Source organism: Dermacentor variabilis, chromosome 2, assembly GCF_050947875.1.
Source record: "Dermacentor variabilis isolate Ectoservices chromosome 2, ASM5094787v1, whole genome shotgun sequence".
In the NCBI taxonomy this organism is placed as follows: domain Eukaryota; kingdom Metazoa; phylum Arthropoda; class Arachnida; order Ixodida; family Ixodidae; genus Dermacentor; species Dermacentor variabilis.
In genome coordinates, this window is record NC_134569.1 from 75,635,420 (window position 1) to 75,660,613 (window position 25,194).

Here is a 25,194-nt window from a genome sequence, read left to right on the forward strand (position 1 = left end):
ACCAGACACTCAAATGATAACTGGTCGCTGCGCCACCTCTTGAGTAATGATGGGCGCAAGGACGGTCCCGTGGACTGCCTCAAAGCCGATCCGCATGCCGAAAGTGGTCTGCTCGTTCCGAGCCCCGGCAGGTTGTGAGGACGCATCGTAATCTCGCGGCGGCAGCAGCTCCTCGAAAGCGCAGCGTTCCGAGACTATCTCTATCCAGACTGCGCGGCGAATACATGTTCGCAGCAGCAGCCACTAGCGCCGCCTCGCTCCGACGGTGCCTTTGTTGCACGGGCGGCCGGTCCGTTGCACACGGCAGGCACGCAGTGTGGGCGAGGCGACGACAAGCGATGCAAGGGCCGCGCCGCGAAAACGAGGCTGTCTGTTCGCCACCACGCTTGGCTCGTTTCTTCCATCCAGTGTGTGTCGCATCTGCGAGCGCCACCGGCCTGCTATTATACGTGCTCACCTGCTATATGCGCGCCCTTGGGGTATATTTCTCACTGTGTCAACGAGCGTTACCGTTCCTCTCTAGGCTGCATTGTCAACTTTTGGTTTGTTTTCCACCCTTGAGTGTGCAGTCGGAGAGAATGCTTCGTCAATGCGGTTCCGCGGGGCGGTATTACAACACCACGGCCTCGCGGAGCGCGAAATAAAAATAGCCCGCGACCAGCTGCGCCTGCTCGCACCGAAGTTGGAGCAAGTGACACATGATGGTTGCCGCAGTTTGTAGGAAACAAAAAGAAAGGAAAGAAAAATAGCGGCGAGATAAGCCGGTCCACCATCAGCACAGGGCCGAGGCCCCGGGCTGCTGCGCCAGCTGCGGCGGCAGCCTCTTTTCAGTATGGTAGAGTCATTGCCAGCCACGTGCTCCGACAGCCATGTTCTTATTTCTCCTGTAATGCATTTTTCAACTGCGCAAAGTATGGCAGATCTTCGCAACAGCACGCGACAGCGGCAACTAACGAAAGGCGGCGCGCGGATCGACGAGATCGTGTCGGGCGTGTCATCGACAGGCCACGTAACAGCGGCATGGCAAATTAAGTTAGCTGGCCGAATTCAGACGATTTCGAAGACTCAGAAAGCATTGCAGCCAGGAGTTAGCACTGTTTCTTAGCCGATGCTTCTGCCGTAAGTAATCGCGATTCACAGACGCAAAGCACACTGGCGCTATGAAGGCTTCGCCTAACTGCCATGATATGAAGGAAGACAAAACACGGCGCCACCAAGGAGCATGCAGAGACGCGAGAAGGTCGGTATCGATGCAAGAGTTAGCACGCCTTATGAGAGTGAAAAAGTCTTGCAAGAGCGAGTTCCTGTGAACGCAAAGCACAGCACCCTGCAATGCGACTGAGAACACTAACCGTATCGCTCAGCACGAAACATTACTGGCTGGTTTTCCGACAGGTAGGTTGTCAGAGAGAGTGCCATTCCTACTGTTGCGCAGTCCTGCCCAGGGGAGGCAATATTTCTTAGAAACCTTGTCTTTCGAGAACATGCAGCCTTTGCCCGCTGTTTCAAATAATTACTCACGCGCCTTGTGCTTTAAGTCATGACGTTGCCCGTACCAAGGTATAAATGAATCACAACTGAAGTTCCCTCCGTCGAGTGAAAACTTACCGTTCAGTACACCTCAGAAACAAGCTCCTATCTTAAGCTAGGTGGCTCATAGTCTTGCGATAAATGCCGTCACCGAAGGGATAACACCGCGTTGGTTGGCTTCTTGCAGTATGGATCTGCGCGTTGGTAAAGTTATTTAGCTTACGAAATAAACATTTGTGAAAATGGATTGCTTGATCTGGAAACTTACTTTGATTTTTAGAGATGACTGTGACTTCTAGCCCTCCGTTTCCACCCCCACCCCCTTTCTTTTATACCCGAACTTAACAGACTAGAGTGGAATGTCGTAAAGGTGTCATCGTACTGTTGCATATCTCCAATTTTCGGCATGGGCTGCGGAAGCGCAATGGCCTGAACGTGCCGATGACGTGCTAGACATTTTGCACTTGGCGTATGTAATTATACAGGCGCTATCGGAATGTAGGCAGCGGCGCACATGTCCTTGCGAAGACCTCCGAGTGGCGGCTGGGCGCTCTGAACAAAGGTCGCACAACGGCAAAATGACACACGTGTTTACGGTTGTTACAGAAACAGCCCATGTCTAAAAAGAAATAAAGGGGGAAACGCAGGGATGCCCGACAGCCTTAGCCAAACCCTGCAGATGAGGCACATTCGGCTGCGATGTTGAGTGTCTTTTTCCAAGCTTCACCCCAATACCAACTTTTGTTCGTTCGGTTTCACTACTCCTTCCTTTAACGCCTTTCTTTGAAGAGGACCCACTTTTCCCATAACGCTCTTCCTATAAGCACGCCAACGTTCGCGGGGTTTCCGTTCCCTCATAAACACCAAGCGCAAACTTTTCGTAACATCCTGGCATCTTGGCCCAGGCACAGATGAGCGTAAGTTCCCTCAGCTAATTTCTATATAACAGAGCATCGGTAGAGCATCCTACAAGTAGCTTCAACACGACGATGACGACGAACCGCGGCGGCTGCTTCTTTCAGCTCAGCACCTGACAAGGCAACGTTGTTCGGGTTTATTTATTTTTTTTTTTTTACTCGAGAAGTTTTGGCTTCCTAGACGCCATCGGCCACGGTGAAACACACGCGCATATGCCACTGACGTCTAAAGAGAACAGGCCGCGCACACAAGTGAAACAACAAACTGGTCCTGTCACCCAACTCGCTGCATGCCTTCTGCTTGGGATTACGTACTCTACAGACAGGACAGCATAGAGGCTCGTGCACGAGCACCCCTGGGGCAGTAGGAGCCATGCACGGCCGGTACTCGGGTTGCAGTGCGCAACAGAGTCAGCAATGGCGCATGCATGGCACGCAAGGTGGTGGAGGCGGCGGGGTGTTGGCGGTACGTCACTTTTAGAAGAAGGGGTGGGCTGGGGGAATCCAGTTCTGGGAACCACGGCGGACCCTTGCTCGGGAAGGGGGGACACACCGCCGTGCCGCCGAGAAGCGTGCAGCAGAAAGCGCAAACAAAGTGGCAGAGGGGGCAGCAGGCAGCCATGACACAGCAGCAGACAGCGTACCCTGCCATGCGGCGCATCTTCGTGAAAAGAAGCAGTGGTGATGGTGCGGCAGTGGCAAAGGCAAGCCGGAGAGCCAGCCAGGCTGGCTGCAGCAGGCGGCGAGTATACAGGCATCCACAGAGAGGAGGGTGAGGAGGAAGGAGAAGCAGCTTTATTCGGAATTTACTTTGAGAGGGAGTGGGAGGGGGGGGGGGGTTCAGCACCAGCAGCAGCAGTGTCTGACAGAAGCAGCAGCAGCGGCGGCGGCGGCGTTGAATGACGGCGATTAAAAAGGCAGGCGTCTTTCGTGAGCGCGAGCCTTCTCGGTCGCTGTCCGTCCCCCAATGACAGCCAGCCAACACTGGAGCCACGCCAACGCAGGGGTTCCTCCGAGCGCACGGCGTGTGCACATACACAGACAATGTTTGCGCTTGCTTTGGTCGCTCCGCTGCAGCAGCACGGTGCCTATATCGCACGCTTTTACCCTTCTGAAAAGAGAGCGCGAGGCAAGAGAAACAAGGGTAGAAAGGGTCGGTGAGGGGGGTCAGGAAGCAAAAAAGAAAAAAAGAATGCAAGAGCACGCTCGCAAGGACATATGCAGGCAAGGAAACGTCAGCGCAGGGGTGTCTATTGGGAAGGGCTGCGGCGAGTTAGCTGCGCAGTAGCGAGAACCAGCGACTATTTCCAGCTGGAAATAGTCGCTGCGAAAGGGCAAGCTTTAAATATAAGAAAGCCCCCATACGCGATCCTTGTGTGAAAACATAGGCAGAAGAAAGTAAGCAAGTTATGCTACACGGCAGTGTGCTTCAGAATAAAGACGATACATTCAGGAGAGCACTAAGATGCACTATAAAGAGCCGGCATGGAATGGATTTTTTGCACACGCCTGCAGACTCCCGAGTCGCTTGTTTCCTTAGCGCGATGCTATAGCGGCAGTGAGGGAAACAAGATAACATTGAAAAGGAAAAAAAAATAACTATGATAGAACAATAAATATATATAAAGATGGGGGAAGGGAGGGATGAAAAATATATGTGACTGAAGGGTGCTCCTCCAGAGACCTGGCTTCTCTTCCGCGCCGGCTTCTTTGAAATCGCTGAAACACTACGACTCATCTAGCTCGTGTGGCTTGGAAGTTTCGGGATAAAGCGCTACAACCAAAGGAAGCGTATAGATTAAAAAGAACGCACGATATAAGATGAGCAGTTCCGAGATTCTCCTGAAATACTACTCCTGCATGCAGTACAGGAGACAGCCTTTTCGTCCGGTCTCGTGACAGAAACAGATAGCAGGAAAGGTCGTTCATGTACCGTTACCGAAACCGTCGGGCGCGGAGTGCCCACCGGCATGGCAGGGTTAAGCGGTCCGAAGCGCCCGCTACAACAGTAGCGGCAGATTGCTCACAGAACTCACAGATTGCCCAGTACGACGGCTCAGCCGCAAAAGGGGAAACGCAACGAGTACAAACACATCGCGACGGTTCGGTACGTGACACTGTCGTAGGCAGCTTAAGTGCGTGAAAAGGCAGCCTGAATGCGCAACGCGATATTATTCTACCGAACGCACTCTTCATCTGTTGCTTTCTCCTTTTCCCTCGTTGCCCCACTTTGGCTTCTCTTGCAAACATTTGTCCGAAGCACATTCCTTCAGGTGGCGTGCAACTTCTTACATCGTGCTTCCAATGTTCACGCCACATGAAACCCACAATAAAAGCTGAGGAAAAACGGCTTCCTAAATTCAGCGTACTGCCGGCGCGATGCCACAGGCACTGTGACGAACCACTCCAATTTCAAAGGTAAAATGCAAATACCCCTTTCACTTAGTCCCGCTCAACAATGGATCGCCGATGCATCGTCCACGCTGTACGCGAGTTTCACTGGGCCCTCACTCGACAATGCAGCTTCCCTTCAACTTAAGCCGCCTCCTCCCCCACGACATTGTTCTCTTTACCCCACACACTCACCGTTGGGCCTCATTATCGAAATGACTTCACTTCGTGTTAAGCGGGCGGCACATTTCCTTCGCAGTCAAGGGAGTTGGCGCACGTGGCGCGAGTCCCCCAAGTTGTCGACTGCAACGTGTGTCTTAGCGTCCCTTCTGCGCATGGACAGCTGCAAGCGAACACACAATCACCATCAGAAGAAGAAAACGAAAACAAGAAAAATGAGCGGTTACGTTACAGCCAAGGACGCCTATGCAACATGAGATATATAGACGCGCAGCGTTATCAACCACGTCCGTTGGCTACCTTTCACCTTCGCGCGATTGCCAGGGCTATTATAACGCCTTCAGTCACATGTATACGCGAATCAGCATAGCGTGGTAGACAAAGCACAACGTTGCACTAAAGTGATACACCTGTCCGGCTTGCTTCATCTGTCCGCCAGCATCACGTCCTGCTCCAGAGATGGAACTACGCCGTGCCCAGACGAAATTCCTACGCTCGCGGCAATGTGCGTGGTAAGATCTTGCGGTTATCGTGGCGCATTTCATGGAACCTGAACACGGCGGAGCGCAGCGCCCCTTGCGGCACGGTATCGTAACTTCATGACGTTTATCGTATCGATCGCAGTACGATACCCAAACTGCAAGGCAGGCAGCCCCGGAATGCACTGTCACCATATCAGCAAGCAGCTCGCCTAACAGAGCGCAACGCAACCAACCGTACTCGCGCGCCGCGTGCGGTCCGACCGGAAGCATGTGCGCTCAGAAACAGTGCAACCATACATTAAACATTTGCTGCCGAATAAAATGACACGGAAGAGCGCGGAGCTCCTCTTTCGGGTAGGGCGCTGGAGCGAGTCTTGTCACTGCAAGCAGACGGACATCGAAAACAAGTAGAAAGCAAGGGGGCACTAGCGATCCCTGGCGGTCATCATAATAAAGAAAGCGAGAGAGAGAGAGCTCTTTATACGAATGACTATATAAGTGAGTGAGCATCTTTACACGAATGAGTTTCATTATTACGGTGTGCTTGTCCTTCACAAGTAGCACAGGTGGAAGCAGCACGAGATGGCTCTTTCATGCTGTCTTTCTTTTTTTTCCCTTCTCTCACACTGGCAACTGCCAAGTAGTAGATCCTACTTGCACAGAGTGAAGTCGGCGAGTGCGCTTCCCTAGGCACTCGCTGCGCGAAACGCAGGCGACGCTACCGCGAGTACGGTATGGCAGCTGATGGCACTGAGGTGCCACTGTGCACCACACGTTCCAGTGCGGTCACCTAAAACTAAAAAAAAAGAAAAGGCTAAAAGAGTCGGGTGTACCATATTTCGTGGGCTTTCTTTGTTACCCGGGAAAGAGGACTGCATGCGACGTATCGTACAGGAAACAACTCGATCGGTGGTTTCTGGAAGTGCTCTACAAATCTGCGTATCATACTTGCGGTCTTCAGCCAATAATTAAAGACTTGGGTAATTAAACTTAATTAGTTAGAGAATATTAATATGTGAAGATTATTATGCAGAAGACAAAGATAATGATGAATACCCAGGCAAGGGAACGAGAGTTCAAGATCGCCAGTCAGCCTCTAGAGTCTGTGGAGGAGTATGTTTACCTAGGTCGATTAATCACAGGCAACCTCAGTTATGATAAGGAAATTCATAGAAGAATAAAAAATGGCTTGGATCGCATATGGCAGACATTGTCAGCTCCTGACTGGAAGCTTACCATTATCATTGAAAAGGAAGGTGTACAATCAGTGCATTTTACCAGTGCTGACATATGGGGCAGAGACTTGGAAAGTGACAAAGAAGCTTGAGAACAAGTTAAGGACCGTGCAAAGAGCGATGAAAGGAAGATTGCTAGGGATAACGTTAAGAGACAGAGAGAGAGTGTTTTGGATCAGAGAGCAAACGGGTATAGACGATATTCTAATTGACATCAAAAGAAAAAAATGGAGCTGGGCAGGTCATGTAATGTGCTGGCTAGATAACCGTTGGACCATTAAGGTTACAGAATGGGTACCAAGAGAAGGGAAACGCAGTTGAGGACAGCAGAAGACTAGGTGGAGCGATGAAATCGGTAAATTCGTGGGCGCTAGTTGGAATCGGTCGGCGCAGGACAGGGGTATTGGAGATGATAGGAGAGGCCTTCGTCCTGCAGTGGAAATAAAACAGGCTGATGATGATACGTATCGTAAAGGAAACAACTCGATCGGTGGTTTCTAAAGGTGCTCTACAAATGTGCGTATCATACTTGGGGTCCTCAGCCAAGAATTAATAAGTTGGGTAATTAAACTCAATTAGTCAGTTAAGGGGAAAAATTGTCTGAGTTACTATAGGCTATGGCAAATAGTAGGCGTTCGTTTCAATTCGCTTCCGACGCGCCTTTCACTTTTTAATTCCTGGCTCAAGTTATGTGGGGCACCCTGTATATGTCGCGGATGCATCCAACATGTGGTCGACGCCGCCGACGCAGAGCAGCACCTAAGCACGGAGAGAAGCCGGGCCGGCAGCTGTGCCGCACGTGCAGCAGCAACAACAACCGACCCCGCGCGTGCGGTCGACCGGCAGACACAGTCCCCAACGGGGGGGCCCCTCCTACGCGCGCGCACGCGCCCTGTGCAGATCGAGACGGGCGCGGGAAATGTTAAAAGGCGCCCGACACGGCTTTGGTTCGGGAGGGTGTATTCCAGCATCGCGCATGGGCGAAGGCATTCTTATACGCGTGTTGAAATTTCACATGCCCTATCGTCTGACCTCCGTTCAGGGTGGTTCAGGCGTCAGCAGATGTAGCTACAGACAGTATACTGCGCGGTCAGCGGTATTTTCCTTACTTTTCTTTGTGTTACGTAAAAAATAACCCGATTACTACTACTCAAGGTTCCTCTAGTCACTGGCGCGCACAAAAGCTGAGCCCCGGCTATCGCTGGGATCGGCCAACCGGCGTTATGGATAAGAAATTCACTAACTCCCGCATTCAGAAATGCATCTTAACTTGAAACCCATGCTTGACTTGGTATAAATGATGCCTCGCGTGAACGTACCCAAGACGGTCGTTGCGTTTCCTTTGGTGCGTTCACAACAGGCGTCCTTTAATTCAAGTCAAGCGTGGGCTTCAAGTTAAGATACATTTCTGAACACGGGGGTAAGAGAGCGAGACCTCTCCAACTTAACGCCGAACGTTGCCCATCGTACTTCGATCGCGCAACCAGTGCTATGGGGAGCGGAGCGTCGACAAGAATGATCCTTCTATAAGCACTTGCCCAACCACACGAGCGCCGTCCGCACCAGGTCATTGCTTGTAATGCAAATGCGGCTCCCTTGGCTTCGGCGGAACGCGGGCTTTATCGCACGCATGTTGCGAAAGAGAGAAAGTTAAAGAAAATAAAGAAATAAAAAAAAACAAGGTTACGAGAGATCACGGCCAAGATCGGCTGAAGAAATTACAGCGAAGGACAGAAACAAAGCGTTGGCAATTGCCCCAGTTAACAGTTGGCAACGGCACCGCATCCCCCGCGGTTTGAAGCCGCCAAAAGTGGAAACCGCGCTCGCGTACCTTTGCGACCAAGCTGCCAAAGGAAATACGGCAAAACGAAACGCATCCAGCGCGATTTCTCTGAGCCCAGCAGTCATTAAACCCATCAGTCATTAAGAACAAAACCGGCAGCGTAGACAATTTTAAAACCCAAAGGCGCAACCGAGCTTTGAATTACGGCAATCAACAAAACGACGCTACACAAGTCGCGGTGGCCCAGAGATCACCGAGAGAGAGCGCAGTAAAATAAAACAGAACAGTCTCTGCGGCTTTCACGCAAGCAAAGTGTCGCTCAAAAAAAAACTACGAATGACGGCGGTAACGACGTAGCGAGGGGGTGGGGGCCAACAATAGCCTCCCGCTGTGTGGTGGCTGTGTCGGGCACTCGAAAAAGCGAGCTTCCTGTGTCTTCGTGGTCGTCTTTTGCTTACGTGTTTTTACACCCACTGCTCCACCCTCGTTCTCCGGAAAAGACCTAGCGTGTCCCAGAATAGGCGAGTTAGGTCGGCGAATATTCATGACATGACCGCCAGTATATTTTCTCCAAGGAAAAAAAAAATAAATGAAAGACACGACCCCTCCGTCTTGAGGTGAACGCGACACCGAAAGGTAGCCAGCTAAAGTAATAAAGACAGCGCGCGGAATAGCGCAGTTACAGGGGTAATCGGGAATATTATAATGCTGCTAAATCTGCAGCTTAAATTCACTTTCACCTCATATGTCGACGTGCCTTTCGTTTTATTGCACAGATGATTTCTTTCCGCGCTTCCTGGTAGGTTCGCGTTTCCGTGGCTCTTGTGCCCGCGTTCACGAGTGTTGCGCTTGAAATGAGGTACACACCCGAGAGCGACCTCATTTGGCACTGCCCAGAAACAATTACATTTTTGGAGCTCCCAGGAACGTTCGTTTTCTATACGCGAACATTAGAACCACCGTATTTCTTTCTTCTAATCGTTGCTTCTATCGGCACCGTCGTGTTGAGAACAACTTCATAATGACAAAGAGTAGCTGGCGCCACCTGCGGGCCCTAACAGACCTCTTAAATACAACAAACAACAATGAGTTTGCATATCTCCTTCTATAACGACCTACGCGTATTGCGCAGCGCATGCGGTGTGTCGAAGGCGACGACGACGTCAATGCACGGGCTGCAATGCGCTGGGGCCAAACCGGAACGCCAGGGCCCTTCGCCAGCACCAACGTCAATGTACGTCATCGCGCAATTACTCGCGAACGCCCGCCCACACACACACAGAGAGAGACACACACACAGACACACACACACACGCGCGCGCGCGGTGTTCGCTCGGGCGTCCTGCAACCTGCGCCATCCGACGTTGCCGAGAAGGTCTTCGACTCCGAATGATTCACTGCGCCCGCGCTTAAAACTAAAATACGGCCGGAAGCAGGTTTGATTTAAAGATGTCCCCTTCCAACTGGTTCGCATGGCCTCTGTAGTTCACTTGTTTATTCTGCCGCATGTGCCTATGTGCACCAGAGCCACCGCGCTCCTTCTGTGGGAGGAGCGTCGTGCGTGTTTTATATAAAGCATGACACGACGAAGATTTGGCTCCGCCATGCGCCACGCAGTTCACGACAACGGTGGCTAAGCGAACGAAAGAAAGGTACGAGAGAGAGAGAGGTGCGTTTAACTTCGGCCACAAGGTGTCACGTCACTTAACATATCAGACAGCGTGTATACAGAAACGAATCGCGGTTACACTCTCGAGATGTCTTCTTTTATCTTCTGCGTACTGGTCTTTCTCTCCTTGTTCTTTAATATACGGTCAAGCAGGGACGACGGGATACTCAAACATTGCGTTAGCGCGGTATATAGTTAGCCAACGATAACGCCACTGTAAACGCCCTATAACAGAAGGGTTAGAGCTTGATTTTCGAATATAGAGCAGTACTATCTGTACATTTAGCACATTTAGCATTTAGAACGCATCAATTGATGTGGCGTCCGCAGCGGTCGGATTTTCTCCAGCTGAGTGTCTCAAAAAGGCGGATTCGAAGCAAGAGGCTGCCACTTTTAATGAGCCCACACAAAACATGAAATTGTGTTAGATTGCTACCCGCTCATACAATACGCGGTGGCAGCCATCCTCTCCCCCACCCCCCATTTCTTTTTGTGCACAAACGTATACAACATGTTCTTTCCGTTCAATGCACGTTTTCTACGACCCGCTTATTATGTAGAGTCCCTATCAGGCAACTCGTTTGACGTTACTACAGGCTCGCCATGCAAATTGCAGATTATAGCTTCCACTTATTACTGTCTACCACATGAAAAGCTTCCTCAGGTAACTTATCATTTTAAATGATCGTGCATTTTATCCGTTATTCTGTTACCGCTTCTTATTGCCTGCTAATGAAACACCCGAACCTGTGGATCTGGACATTGCAGACTGGCATCTGTTTCCGTTCTTCACTGTGTGCCGCATACATTACGACTCAATTGTCCATTGTACATAGGAATCGTTGTTTTTCCCTTCGCGTCACCTCTCCCGAACAACCTTGTAACGCACGACGTCGGCTTTCAAATACCAACTACGAACAACAACAAAAAATGTAGCCGCGGACCTTCGCCGTCATCACGGGTCGTGCCTCGATTAACCGGTTATGAATTCATCCGTGAAGCCCGTCGAAATATCGCGCCAGAACGCGGTATTTCCCCGCGCCCGAACCAACGAGCGGTGCCGACTGAAACCACGCACTTGACCGCGCGCCTGCTGCACTCGCGTCTCCGTCTTAACGACCTTGCGTGCAGTGCAAGTGAAAGAGGTACGGGTCGCGTCGGCCAATCAGAATCCAGGACCGGCCCTCTGTTCGCCTCGCGGCGAGAAACGAGGGCTCTTCTACACTTTTATCGCAAAAACCAGGACACACGTAGGCACACATAGGACACACACTTGTACCTCATCGTGTCGTTATTGTTGTTTTGCGCCAAAAATGCTCGCCTTGGCACGATGAACCAAAAGCCCACATCGCCACCATCTCGTACACTGTCTGCCATTAATCCTTCCGTCATCCTTCCATTCATATAGCCGCAGGCCCGGAAGGATTAGCGGCGAACAATGTTTAGTGAACTTTTCCTCTTCTGGATTTGGCTGCCGAGAGAGAGAGACAGAGAGAGAACGGAAGGCGGAGAGATCAACATGACGCAAGCACGGTTTGCTACCTTATACACAGAGATCACTGAGTTAAAGAATTGAAAAGAAAGAAGCGAGCGAGTACACTAGAGGTGCGTTCATCCGGAGATGCAAATAGACATCACACCAGGTCACTGAGAGTACGTCGACATCAGGAACTTCAGCAATGCAAGTGGATTTGGCTGGAATAAAAAAAAAAAAAAAATAAAAGGGGGGGGGGGAGGGGTGACGCGGCCTGTAGCTTTCGCTGCCCTGAGCGAGGTAACGTAACCAGTCGGCGAGACGGAACCTATAGGCAGTACGCGCGGGTTTTCCTCTTACAACAAGTGTGATACGGTGTTTGCACCGGTCGGGTTGCGACACCCGCGCAATTCGCCGCTCTCAAGGGACGACCGAGAGTGACTTTTGCCCGTGGGTTCGCGAGAAGGTACTAAAATCAACGAACAACGCCGTACGTGGAAGACAGAAACTTCCTCGTTCTTTTCGCTGACTATGCGCGCATCGTTTAACGAGCGATTCCCCAACGTTTCCCCGGGCGTATGCGACTGATTTGTAGAACAAAAGGATAAGCGCTGCGGCGCGATCGTCTCGCTTCGCTGTCGGCGTTGATTCATTATATATAGTTTTCCTGGAAAACGATCGGGGAGAGGCACGCTTGTTGCCTGCTTCGATTCTCGTTCTTTTATTTCGTCATATACGCGTGTGGTTATACGTGCATGTGCTGGACAGCGAAAGTCGATTGCGACACATCACATCATCGAAGCGCGCAATTCAATAGCCTCATTATACAGCAGAAATTCGGGAACACGATTATCCAAGGGTCACGGATAACATTCGCATCAGCCGAACTTCTCCGTGATAAAAACATAGAATGAACTGAATCCATGCATCGAGGAGGGTCTGGAAAAATGAAAAAAAAAATCGATAGAAAAAGGCGGCAGATCACTTCTCAGTTCGCATCGACTTCTTTTGTAGCTTGGAGACTCCACTAATGATATTAGCGAGACGATGCAAAGAAGCCACGAGGTAAATCAGCGCGGGATGTCGGCCGTCCTCCATAACAGGGTGGTCACGTGCAGCTCAATCCGGCTAGCATTCGACATGCCCCTGCCAGCACAAAGTTTTGTCTCAGCAGTCCTTGCCCAGACTATCATGAACGAGGAAAAATGTAACAAAAAATGTAAACCTAGTAGTCAAATCGCTTGGTGGTAAAGTGTAAGAAGTGGGAAGAGAGAGAGAGAGGGGGATACAGTGACAGACGGCTGGCAGCGAGAAATGTCGCGGCCACTTTCGTGTCGCGAATATGCAGTATGTCAACCACCACGATGTCAAACTTCTTACGTTCCGTGTCGGTCTGCCTGCGTGTTACCCCACCGAATCAGGTAATAGCGTCTCGTTAAACGGCCCCGTCACAGGTAGGACGCAACAACCGCTGCTCTTTCGCAAGCTGTCGACGTCGTGAACGCGGCAGATGCATCAGAGAAAACCATTAACAGCGGATTGCTAGTCGGCCGCGGCTTAACCGACCGGGCGATCGAGTGAACGCGACTTCCCAGAGCAGAAACGAACATTCGCGCGATACGGATGCGGGCGGGCGACGAGCACCTGCTCTCCGCGAACGGCTGCATTGCAGTCGTCCCCAGGAGTGATGCCAGTGCAAAAAAGACACCACGTGACTGTCGGCGTGCGCAGCGATGGCAGGAGGAGGGAAACGGTGTAGAAGCACGCGTTCCAGTGGAAACATGCCAAAACAGCTTCAATAACAGCCCGCTGCCCCCGCGAACAGGCAAGTGAACGCCATCAAGGACACTCGAGGCAGAAGACTCGCGCGAGTGGCTCCTCGCGAAGGCACTACACGCACGCGCCCTCCCAAATGCGCGGCGCACTCCGCAGTGCAGACAGAGATCGCGCGCGGCGCTCCGGTGGCACAAGGAGATTAGCAATCGTGCCGCCGCTTTGGCGATGCAAGACAAGTCGGCCCGTCGCCCCCCCCCTCCCTCCCCGCTGCTCTTCTTGCCATTTTTGTGCGCCAAAAGCAGTTTGTATTCCAGCACATTGCGATAAGGGCGGCGGCGGCGCAATGCAGCAGGCAGCGCTCGTATCCCGCGGCGGCGGCGGGCAAGCAAGCCTCGACAGGCTGGCCGGCCGCAGCCGGAGACTCAGCGGCGCTCATGCGTCGAATCGGCGGCGGCAGCAGAGCTCTCTTCTCCCCCAGATGCACCCTTTCTCTTCCTTCGCCCATATGGTCAAGGCCAGCGGAGTCACGGTCCCAGACGAGCGAAGGCAGCGCTAGCCCCCTCCGCATATCTGCATGAGGAGGCTCGTTCGCCGCTGGCTGCAACAGCAGCGTGCGGGCCCACGTAATTGGGCACGCGGCTAACACGAAGGTCCCGCCGGGGGCACGCACGACACGCGCTGCAGAGCAGCCGGATTGCCGCCCGTCCACCGCTGCAACGCCGGGGCCAAGGGCAGGGCGTCGTGGTGTTGGTGTGGCGAATTCGCCCTCCGGTCCTCAACAAGAATCATTGCCACGAACCGCTAGACCCCCCCACCCCCCTCGCCTTGCTCCTCGTGTGCGTGCAACCGGTCTCTATCGCGGGCCATCATTATGCAACTTTCGCTCGTCGGCGGACAAACAGCACCTTATAAGCTATACTTTGTTTTCTCTCCTGTCGTTCCACTCGCTGTTATAAGACGCACAAACAAGACGACGCAGTGTAAACGGCTCGGCACACAACAATCAGGCTATGCCTATGGCTTAGGCCACGTCATCACTGTTCATGTTCACCACGAGGCCCGTAAATCGACAATTTCCAGTCCAGAGAAGGTACGCTTCCATCGTAGTTGTTCACTCCCCGGCACTGCAAGATAGAATAAGATATGACAACGAAGAGAGAGAGAGAGAGAGAGACAGAGAGACTAAAGTACACGCCGTGTCAGGCGACCGGCGCGGCTGAGCGCGAGTACGAGCCCACAGTCGCCTATAGGCGCGAAACGAACGGCCTCCCTCGAGAGGGAAGAGACCGCCTCTGTAAATACACCTGCTGCATCTCCTGGCTTCATTGACTCCCCCCCCCCCCCTCCTCTCTGTCGCTGGCTCTGCACAACAGAGGCCGGCGCGTGAAGCGCTATGCAATAAAGAGAAGCGAAGCCGACAGAGACTCCGTTGCGACACACACACGCTCACACGTCTATTCTTCGCCGCCCCTCCCGCTGACCGAGCTCCTCTCGAGAGAAGAGCTATTAATTGCGTTTCCCTGTACTTCCCATTTGCACAGGACGGACGTTCTTCGAGCGCACCCGGCTGGTTTGCGCAAGCGGGGTGCCTTTCACCGCGCCAGGCCAGCGCGCCGCTGCGCACGGTCATTTGCACGCTAAAGGGCGAACAGCGGCTCCGCGGATGGCAATGGTTACTCGCAAAGGGAAACGTTCCGGCGACGTCAACGTCCATTACGTTTCTCCCTGCCTGGCCCGCCATGTTCGCGTCCATGCCGCCGTCCGAGCACGGGCGCGAACATGGCGGGCCAGGCAGGGAGAAACGTAATGGACGTTGACGTCGACGGAACGTGGCGCTGTTGCGGCGGGGCGCAACGAAACACGGCAGCGAAATGTCGAGTGGATCGACTAGGTCGAACGTGCTGACCTAGACCTGCCTGTGTCTTCCCTAGGTTTATTAGAAGTGATCCAAGTATAACCTAACGAAAACTGCAATTCGATGCAGCCAACCTTTTTCTTCTTCGCAATGCGCGCGTACAAAACATAGGTTCCGTCGAATTTTAAGGTTACAATGGCTTACATCATTCGGGCTACGGCCAAACGTCTTTAAACGAAACACCGGGTGCCACCATCTATCCACCACGCGGTCAAAAAAGTCAAAGCGCTAGCTACTATTGCCTGTTTTTCAAAGGAATGCGAAGATGCCGGTGAACTTCGAGTTAGGTCAAGGCTAGCCTGGAGCGCTCCAGGATGAATACTGAATGAAACAGGTTGCTAGGCCGCAAGCGAAGGAATGATCAAACGAAGGACAACGTCCACTCTGACATGCGAAATGGATTAGCCCCTTTACAAGCCTAATTAGCTATGTATAGTAAGCCAATACTCGTCAACTGAGCTCGCTGTCTAGACATTTCCGGTGACCTCGCACGAATTACAATGCGCAACCTGGGAATGATCCAGTAACATCGGCGTCAGACTGGGCCCCTTCATTTCGCCAAACAATGCCGGTATAATATAACGATTCTGTTCAGCCGATTCCATTCCTTTCTTCTCATGCACCGCGTCCCCCAAGTCTATTCCAGAGATAACGAGCGTGTAGCGCTGCCCAGGAGACGGACAAGGAATAAGAATAGCATTACAAAATAGCAGTTTTCATTATTCTGGCAAAACTCTCCATCGTGGGACCGCGCCGTTTGACAGAGGGTTTCCGTCGCGCGACCGTGCAGCTGCGACCGTGCCAGCCAATTTCGTTGAAACCATTACGCAAGTCGTCGCGGATTCATTAGCTAGAAATGCCAGAGCCGCCTACTTTAAAAAAAAAAAAAGAACGTAATACTGAAAGGCGGACAGCTGACGGGTGTGAACGCACACACCTTCTTACTAAATCGAGGCATGCGAAAAATCGCCTATCGCTGACGAGGCAACCACTTGGGAAGGGGTTATAACTCGCCTCGGCCCTCCTTTCTCTCGATGCAGTTTGCCAATCGCCGCCACCGACGATGCCACCCAACCGGAGCTATGGAACGGGGTGGAGGGTCAGAGGCAGGCGCCTAAGCGCACCTATATAGATCGTTTGATGGAATTGCTTCACCTATGCCGCTGATAAAAATCGCGCGTCTACAGACCAATAGCCATCGAGCTACCGGTGCATCCCGAATCGCCGACCGGCTGAGCCGGCCGCTTCAACACGCTGGGTCCCAGTTCGGCATGCCCGCCCCGCTGCAACATGCCGACCAATAACGGTTCGTCCGCGATGTCCTTCGCCACCAACCTACAGCAGATTTGAGAACGCTTCTGCTGGTGTGGTGTCTGCGTGGTACATAAAAGAATCGCGTGGGCAGCGAAAGGATCGTGTCAGTCAAACAAAACACAAATAATGTATATAGCAACGAACTCAACAGAGCCGTTGCAAGCAAAGCGCTTCAGAAATGTGTACATTTTCACATCAGAATATAACAGCGCTGTTTATTTATCACCAGTTCTGAAGGTAACACTGATACGAAATAAAAGCGCAACTTATATAGATCTAAGTTCGGTACCAGGCGCCTAGAACACGACGACGTGTGTTAAGAGATCCTGCCTTTAGACCTGGCAAAAAAATGTTGGGAACGTCGAATTTCGCACGACTGTTACCATTATTAAATTAAAAGCACGAAACCATTATACTTAAGGCAAATTTAGGCGTCACGATTACGCTTATACCTGCCAGTTCATCTGCAAGCCACAGGTGACGCCGGGAGAGCGTAAACTTTTATTTCAAATCAACAAGATTTGAGACCGGCGTCTTTTTAGTGGGTCTGGGCACCCGCCGCGGACGCGGTTCCGAGACCTTGTCTCGAAGCGGCTTCCTCGGCTCGCTGGACGGCCCAGAGTTGTGCTGTCAGGTCAGAGCTGAGTAGTGCGGTCATCCAGCGTGACTGGAGGCTGGCGGTGGAAGAGACGGAGGGGTCAGCACTGCCCGACTTGTTTGTTAGGTCCCGACACTCCCATAACATGTGATTTAGTGTAACCTCGCCACACGATGTGCATCTGTTTGTAGTGTACATGTCTGGATACATGGCGTGCATGAGTCTAGGGTTTCTGTAAGAGTCTGTTTGTAATTGTCTGAAGTGTACTGCTTGCGTTACCATTATTAAATTAAAAGCACGAAACCATTATACTTGAGGCAAATTTAGGCGTCACGATTACGCTTATACCTGCCAGTTCATCTGCATGCCACAGGTGACGCCGGGAATAATTGTTTATTTACTCAGGCATGTTGATTCCAGAGACAAGGCCTGAGCAAGCGAATGTTGCCACTGGTGGATTATTATGCGATTTCAATGGCCGAAATAGCAAAGGATCTCGTTGGCGATAACTGATTTCCATTAACTGATTGCCAATGTCCGGCCCTCAAATATGATGTTTGGAATTGCGAGTGCGCGGTGGCTTTTCTTACTAACCGCTCGGGCTCACGAACTGCTCAGTGAGAACACGAGCGCTTGGAGTCGAATTCAATTATATTTTCCGTACGCACGATGCCTTTCTCGTTAGCTGCCTGCCTTCCATAATATTATCTTCGTTATTGCCATATTTCAGCGGCTGCTCTAACGAACTTCTGTGGCGTGTGCGAAATCGCCCGGGAAACCCGAGTCCTGTAATCGAATTCACGCACATGTTCGTTCGCGCACATAGTGTTTGACATCAGCCGGCAGCCTTTGGTATAGTATGACGTTCGCTTTTACGATTGGTCGGTGTCGATTGGTCGGTGGCTGTTCTTACGAACAGTTGTGGCGTACACGAAACGTTTCTTGAATACGAACCCTGGTCGTTACGCCCACGCGCCGCTCGAGGGCCTCGCGAACGGCACCATTAACGCACGCCGGCAACGGTACCATACACGAGATCCTTACGAGAGAAAAAAAAAAAAGGAAAAAGAAAAGGACGGTCAAATCGTACAGAGGCAACGCATTTTCGTCGCCGTCGTCCGGCGACGTAGGCCTAAATATAATTCCTCCTTTCCCATCGCAGTCCGCAGCAGCGGGGCCGCAGAGGAAAAGCCCCCAAATGACAGCGTTACCGAAGGCGGTGGCGGCGGGCTGATTGCAGACGATTACGCCCTCTCTCGATTCCCTGAGGCTGCAAGATGGCGGCGGCAGCCCATTCCATTGCTCCTTTCTCTGGTCGGTGGCGCAACGCTTGCGCCGCCGTCGCCGCCACCACTACGAGAGCCGGAGGAGGAACGGCAGAGACTCGAAATTACCGCGCCGCCGCCGGCGGCTTCGAAGGAAAGGAAGGGAGCGTACCCCTCTCGGAGCGCGACTGACCTCAATCGTCAGCGACGCCGCCTTTTCTCTCTGACGCTGCCCCACACAAGGGAAAGAAAGGGAGACTCTTTCGGTGCCGCAAGCATTTATAATCAGAGAGCTGGACGAAAAGAAAAAAAGAGCAAATGGCACCGCTGGTGTCGACTAAAGCCTGCCCGGACCGCGTATGTGCGCGACGCACCAACTATTCGGGCTGCCTTTATTTCAAGGCGGAATGAACAAAACGAGCGCGGTCGCAACACAGCCAAGAGAAAAGAGAACCAAACCTTAATGGCTCACTTATGGGCGCAGTCCCTGTCGGCTGCTTACGTCAGTCGGCCATCGTCTTTGCGGATGAAACAAGAATGTGCGCTAAATAAAACGGTAGTCGTAAGGTGCAGTCGACCAGCGTATTCTTTAAAGCTAATTTTGTTTAATACCTCGCCCTTCAAAGTTTTTCTGGTCGAAATCAAAGATTATGCTCTCTCGCGAGCTCTAGAGAGAGAGAGAGAGAGAGAGAGAGCAAGGACAGGAAAGGCAGAAAGGTCAACCAGACGAGCACCCGGTTTGCTACTTTACGCTGCGGGTGGGGGAAAGGGGAATAGAAAGAGGAAAACAGGGAAAGCACGAGCACTAATAAGCGTAACAAAACCCGAGCTGGCATCGAATAACCAGTGACCGCTTGTACAAAAGCCACGAGCGCGCATGAACGTCCGACTGACCGGCTCCTGAGAGTGCTGACCAACCGCGACGGGCGACGATGGTGTAACCAATTAATAGGTGAATTGCGAAGACCGTATGGATTTTGAACGCCCAGCAACACGGCACTGTTTGAGAAAAATGGGCGATATGGAGGCGGTACTTAAAACCACGGATTGAGTAACCACGAAAATAGACGCTTTATAAATCTGATATATTCCGCGAGGAAAGACACGGCACCATATGCGCGATGGAGACGCATATGCCCGCGAAATGAAAAAGATCACAAAATTCCGTCTATGAGCGAAACTTAGCGGGATGGTGTACAGCCCTGAGCAACATAATAGCAGTATAACACACTAACGAACACTGCGGTGTGTTAACTCGAATCGCACATATTAATACGTAACAAGTAGCTTTTCCGTTCAATATTTATTAAGACAATCGAACACCTTTAAGCGGCGCATGTGTATTTATTTACTACGGCTTCTCACAGGCCCTTTGAGTGTTTCTTTCACACTGCCTCGATGGAGGTCGCTTTGTTTGCAGCCTTCAAACTTATTGCCTTGCACAACATTCAGATGGTCAAGTTCCCTCTACATCTTTGAAGCAGGCATTCAAAGGTAGGAAGAGTGGAAGTAACCTCCTATAGGGAGTGACAAGGCATTTCTTTGTCGGGTGCATGACTTTCAACCTAATTTCGTTAGTATACGAGGCTTAGACTAAGATGCACAAAACACTACTCTGTTAATAAATATTATTACAAGCGACAGGCTTGCATTAACATATACAGACGACCATGGCACATACGCCGAAAAATGCTCTTGACATTAATAATACGCCGAGGGCCCGTATTCACAGAAAAGCTCGTACGCCAGAATTATTCGTAAGAGCAAATTCCAGCCAATCCTGATGCTGGACACATTATTACGGAAGGCAGCCGGTCAATAGCAAGTAACACGAACGAAAAGCTTCGCGAATTCAGCTTGAGAAGAGCGAATGCAGAGCTGTGACCAGTCGCAGGGCAGCCAAGTGCCCGGGGCAACAATAGTTATACACTAACAAGTCAGTAGCGAACAGGCAAGCACTTGGCGCGCGCGTGGATATCTATCCGACGACGCTGCAACCTTATTGCATCCCACAGCGTGGAGGACGTCGTCGAAAGCGAAGATAGCTGGCGGCGGCAGCGGACCGCGTCGGTGGAGGTGCGCTGGCAGAGGCACCGCGAGCGTCGGGGGGAAGAAAATCAGCCATGCAGAAAGGTCCCGGCCACGGTCGTTCGCTCCCGCGCCCCCGGCGAGGGCTTCAATCAATAGGCGCGCGTGGTGTAGCAGCCCTTTCCCCAGTTAGAGGACGACGACGCCGGACAGAGGGGAGGGACGGCGGCTGTTTTCCGATGCCGCTTTTCGGGCGAGCGCACTGAGGTAACCCTGTCCCGAGGATACAATGCAGAGCGACGCGCGCGCGCTCCTCTCAAAAGTGTGCGCCGACGGTGGAGAACGGCCTGTTCCGGACAACGGCGAATTCCGCCGCATCGTCGAATCCTCAATCTTGTCGACTCTGACTGGCACAGAGGGCCGCTGGATCGAATCTGCTGACCGCTCGGACCACTTGTATGGTGCTCCCTCGAGGGTTGCAGAATTAAGCGTGATTTACTCCTATAAGTCACTATCATCGCTGTTTGGAGAGCAGCAACGCCGCTCTCGTTTTATTTTGCAGCGACACGCGCTGCGCGTCTCTGAAGACGACCGCGCATGCACCATCGAGCGCGACAGCACGGCGGTGGCGGCGCCGACGGCGCGAACGCGTCTCCAAAGTTTCTATAACTGCTTTCGCAATAGTACGAAAGCGAGCCGCGCCACTGAGCTGTCTCGCGAAGTGCTGCCTCGAAGAATCTTGAAGAGCCGTCTCGCGAAGAATTGTAGTAGGCTCTTGGAATCGGGATTACTTTATACTCTGCTGGAGAGCATGTGATGCGAGAATTCGCCTGATATAGAGCACGGCCACGCGGAAACGCTAGCGCTGTTACTAAAGGTAGGAAATCGAAACAATCAACTCCAGGGATTACGAGTAAAGAGTAAGCGAGAGGCTTCGGAGGAGTCCAGCCATGGGGACGTTTGCCGGACACAGTGCTGTCAATGAGAATTCGCTAATAAATCGACAGGGCGTCCGGCGTGCGGGTGACAGGAATAGAGCAGTGTACATACACCACACCAACTCGGGGGTTCTTCCTCGCAAGCGGAAAACTTGTATTTTAGGCGGAAGGTATACACATACGCGTGTGATGGAATGTGCGCGTGTGATGAATGGAATGTAAACGCGGGGCGCAGGAGGGGCGAGTGCTGAACGTAAGCTCGGCCCACGATTAACGGGAACAGAGTAGTCTAGAGCATGTGCGATATTTCATTTTTCCTCTGGCATACGTACAATTACCTGGTTTTGTTGCAGATGACGTGTGATTGGTAGCGCTGGCATATATCTACACCTGTGTGCAGTGCACTGACATTGCTTTAGCCCACGCTTCCGGCTAGATCGTCAGCAAAATGATAGCCGCACATTAGACAGTATAGATCTGTACGTGCCGAGTTTGCGTGGCACTGAATTACAGCAACCGCCGTACACATGAATGGAAGGCGTGGTATGGCACTTCGCGGTATATGCCGGCGTCTAGTTGCCGGTAAGTTTATGCGCGCCTACCGTTCGCACATTCCTGTCAAATTATTACTGTCCTCGTTAATACGATGAGTACAAGGTACGATGAACGTGTTTTCGGGTCCCTCAAGGGCCTTGAAATGGAACCGCGATCTACTGCAACTTCGTCGCTGGATATTTCAGCTACATAGAACACCATAGTTAATACTGAAAGCAGATTGTGCGTTTGCGGAGGAATCGCCATTTCAGTGCTCAATTCGACACAATATGGTTCCCGCGGCAACGCAGAAAAATATAACTTAAAGTGTTACAGAAGAAAAAAAAATACGGATTCGAAAACCTTGGGGAAAAATTACTCCCCATTACCGCGGCACCCCAGTTGGAATATGCGTCATTACCTCTAAACTCTTCCACTTGCCCGGTTTCGCCAGTCCGCAAAACGAAATACGTGCCAATACAGTCGTGCACCGACTACGAATGTGTCCTCCGAAGATATCATTGAATAGATAAGGCATGCACCGAGTTATTCACGTTGTGTCTGAATCCGGCAGAGAGCATTTACGAACTCGGGCAGCATTTCACTGATGGCGTGGCAACTGCAACAAAGACGAGGCGCACCCTACCTCGCAGTCTTGGATAAGGACAAAGGTCAGCGAAGCCCTTCGGCTGTAGTAAAGGTCACCCGGTCGAAACGCCGCCTAGCTGCGAAGTCGTTGGTTGCTGCACGCGGAGGTAGCTTTGTCGTTTCATTCCTAGCTCTTGCTCTCTGCCCCAAGGAAAGGCCATGAATAGAAACATTCCTATATATGCTGAAATACTGCGCCAAAATTCAAAGCAATGCGAGTTTTTTACATCGTCAGTCGATGCCTCTGCGAAACTTTCCCGTTCTCTCCTTTCGAAGAACGGGTTACGTTGAAACATAAACGCAATCGATCACCAGTAGAGAAATAAAGCCAATAAAAGTGAATGCTGGCATTGCGCAAACGCAGATTTTCGCGTGAGCGCTCATTCGGAAGGGACGGCTGTCGCATAATATTCCGGTACATTCCATAGGCTTCTCCCGTTGCGGGACGATCAGAAGCGACACGCGGCGGCGTCCGCACGAGCGAGCGCCGCCAGGCACCTGTCACTCTTGACCGGGCTCTCACGCCAGTGTCGTTAGTCGGCCGCGCTGTACAGTGCAGCTTGCTTGTTTTCGTAAGTCCGTCTCCAATGGATCAGGCTGTCTCTGATGCAGCTGTCGACGATGGCAGTCTGGACAACCGGTCGGACGCGTTTGACAGGGAACATTGAGGCGCGCATGCGAAAAGCCAAAGAGAGAGAAGAAAAGCAAAAGCGAGAATGACTCGACGAAGCGAAGAATCTGGGTTCCACGAGAGAGAGCGGGGGCCCGATTGCATCAGAACCGGGCCGAACCTACAAAAGCAGGTCAGCGGCTCCCGGCGGCACACCGGCAGCTCCCACGAGAGGCTGCACGGATGGCGCGGCACTGACCAAAACATCCTTGCCGGGAGGCGGAGGCGGGCGTCGGATGAGCCGATCCACGGGATTGGGGGGGGCAAACATCGCGTACATGACAACTCGCGTGCAATGCCCCAGACGTGCCATAAGCGCGCACAGCGACGGCGATGTATTACGCGGCTGCACGATAACCTAAAACCCGGCGACTGAGGCCCGCGATAGCTGGCCTGGAAAGAGACCAAGGTAGATTTCAGCGGGGAGAGCGCGGCCCTAGAATGAGGCCGCGACGCGTAAGCGAATCGATAAGGCAAGCCCACCGGCCTTCCACACACAACAACGCCGTGGTGGCGGTGGTCGTGACCGTTCGGGGACAGATTGCACGGTTCGCGAGGGGGAAAGGCTTCTCTGAGGGGTGGCCAAGCTCGCAAGGCGGACACACACCGTCGCGCGTGGGGCAGGGTGCCACTTGCGGACGACCGCCGCCTGTGCCGGGTGCTAGCTCCGGGCCGCCGTGTGGGAGCCGCGCCCGGGGAAAGAAAAGGGCCCGAAACTGGGGCGCCCCCAGGGTGATCCCCAAACCCGCAGATGACGGCAACACAGGGCTTGGGCGCATGCGCACACGGCACGACCTTCCAAGGGGTCACCCACTGCGACTGACCGGCCTTCAAAATTAGGGTCAGCCACCGCGAGTGTCGCGCTCCCTCGCGTTACATCACCGGCGGGGCTCAGCGACAGCGCGCGAGCAGCGGGAAAAGAAACACCGGCAGAGGCACACGGATGGAAGAAGCCGCCATGTGCGCGCACGGACCGACGACGGTGGGAACACTTACCCTGGCACCCAGTGGCGACGGGGTCTGCACGCCGCTGCTCGATGGAGTAGCTCGCCGCGCGAGGACACACACCAAATCCCGGGCAACGGACGATGCGAGAGCGGCCGTAGGCCTAAACCGAGAACCCGCTCGCTCAGCGTCGCAAACGCACAACACAGCACGCTTATTCCAAGCCGGCAGTCGCTGCTGATGGAGGTTGCCGCACGGGTCGTAGTCCAGACGGGCTGCTGTTTCAAGCTGCGGGCAGGCTCGGAATAAAAAAATAAAAGAGGAGGGGGAAGGGCTTGCCGCCGTCGAGCTCGCGGCCGCGCTGCTGCACGCCCAGCACTTTTCCACGGCGACGGCTTGGGGCGGCAGCCTAAGTAGGGCAAGCGCGTTCAGCCAATCGCAGAGCCGCACACGAATTCAGCGGCGCCTCGCGGACGCCGCACCAACTAGGCCTCTGTGGCAGCGGGGCAGTGCGACTGCAGCGCCGCCGCACCATGGCACAGTGGCCATGGCACCGGCGGTTGCAGACGACGCCGCCGCCGGGTACAACGCCCGCGCGGCTCGAAGAAAGTGCTCAGCGCCCGCGGCGAAGGCTATTTGCGATGCGCCGTTTCCTTTCAGCCGCTGCTCGTAAACAAATCGAGCGCGTTATCCGGAGCGTGTTCATATTGACGTCTTTCGGCTTCGCCATTATCATAATGACCGCGAAGTATGGTAACTGTAGGATACGGTTTCGTTATTTTTCTTTTGGTCAAATAACTTCTCGCATATATTTTGCTGCTGAGGCAGTTTAGCTTGCGGTTAGAATTTATGAAAGTTGGAAAAACACGTTTTCGTCGTTCTGTTCCTCTTACGAGCACATT

General features: G+C 52.6%; 1 protein-coding gene across 4 annotated transcripts in view; it reads right to left on the minus strand.

The window, feature by feature from the left end:
• Positions 1–24,694, minus strand: part of LOC142572108 (ecdysone receptor-like) — a 180,521-nt gene extending 155,827 nt beyond the window's left edge. For 2 of the 4 annotated variants that reach the window (XM_075680976.1, XM_075680977.1), the window contains exon 1: positions 24,344–24,693. Coding sequence is in view for 2 of the 4 variants with exons in the window: in XM_075680975.1 (XP_075537090.1) it covers positions 5,034–5,046 (13 nt within the window). In the remaining 2 variants the exon portion in view is untranslated. Of the gene's footprint in view, positions 1–5,033; positions 5,182–11,466; positions 11,659–24,343 lie in introns of all 4 variants that reach the window. The other 2 variants (XM_075680975.1, XM_075680974.1) reach the window with 2 other exon arrangements.
• Positions 24,695–25,194: the final 500 nt, after the last annotated feature.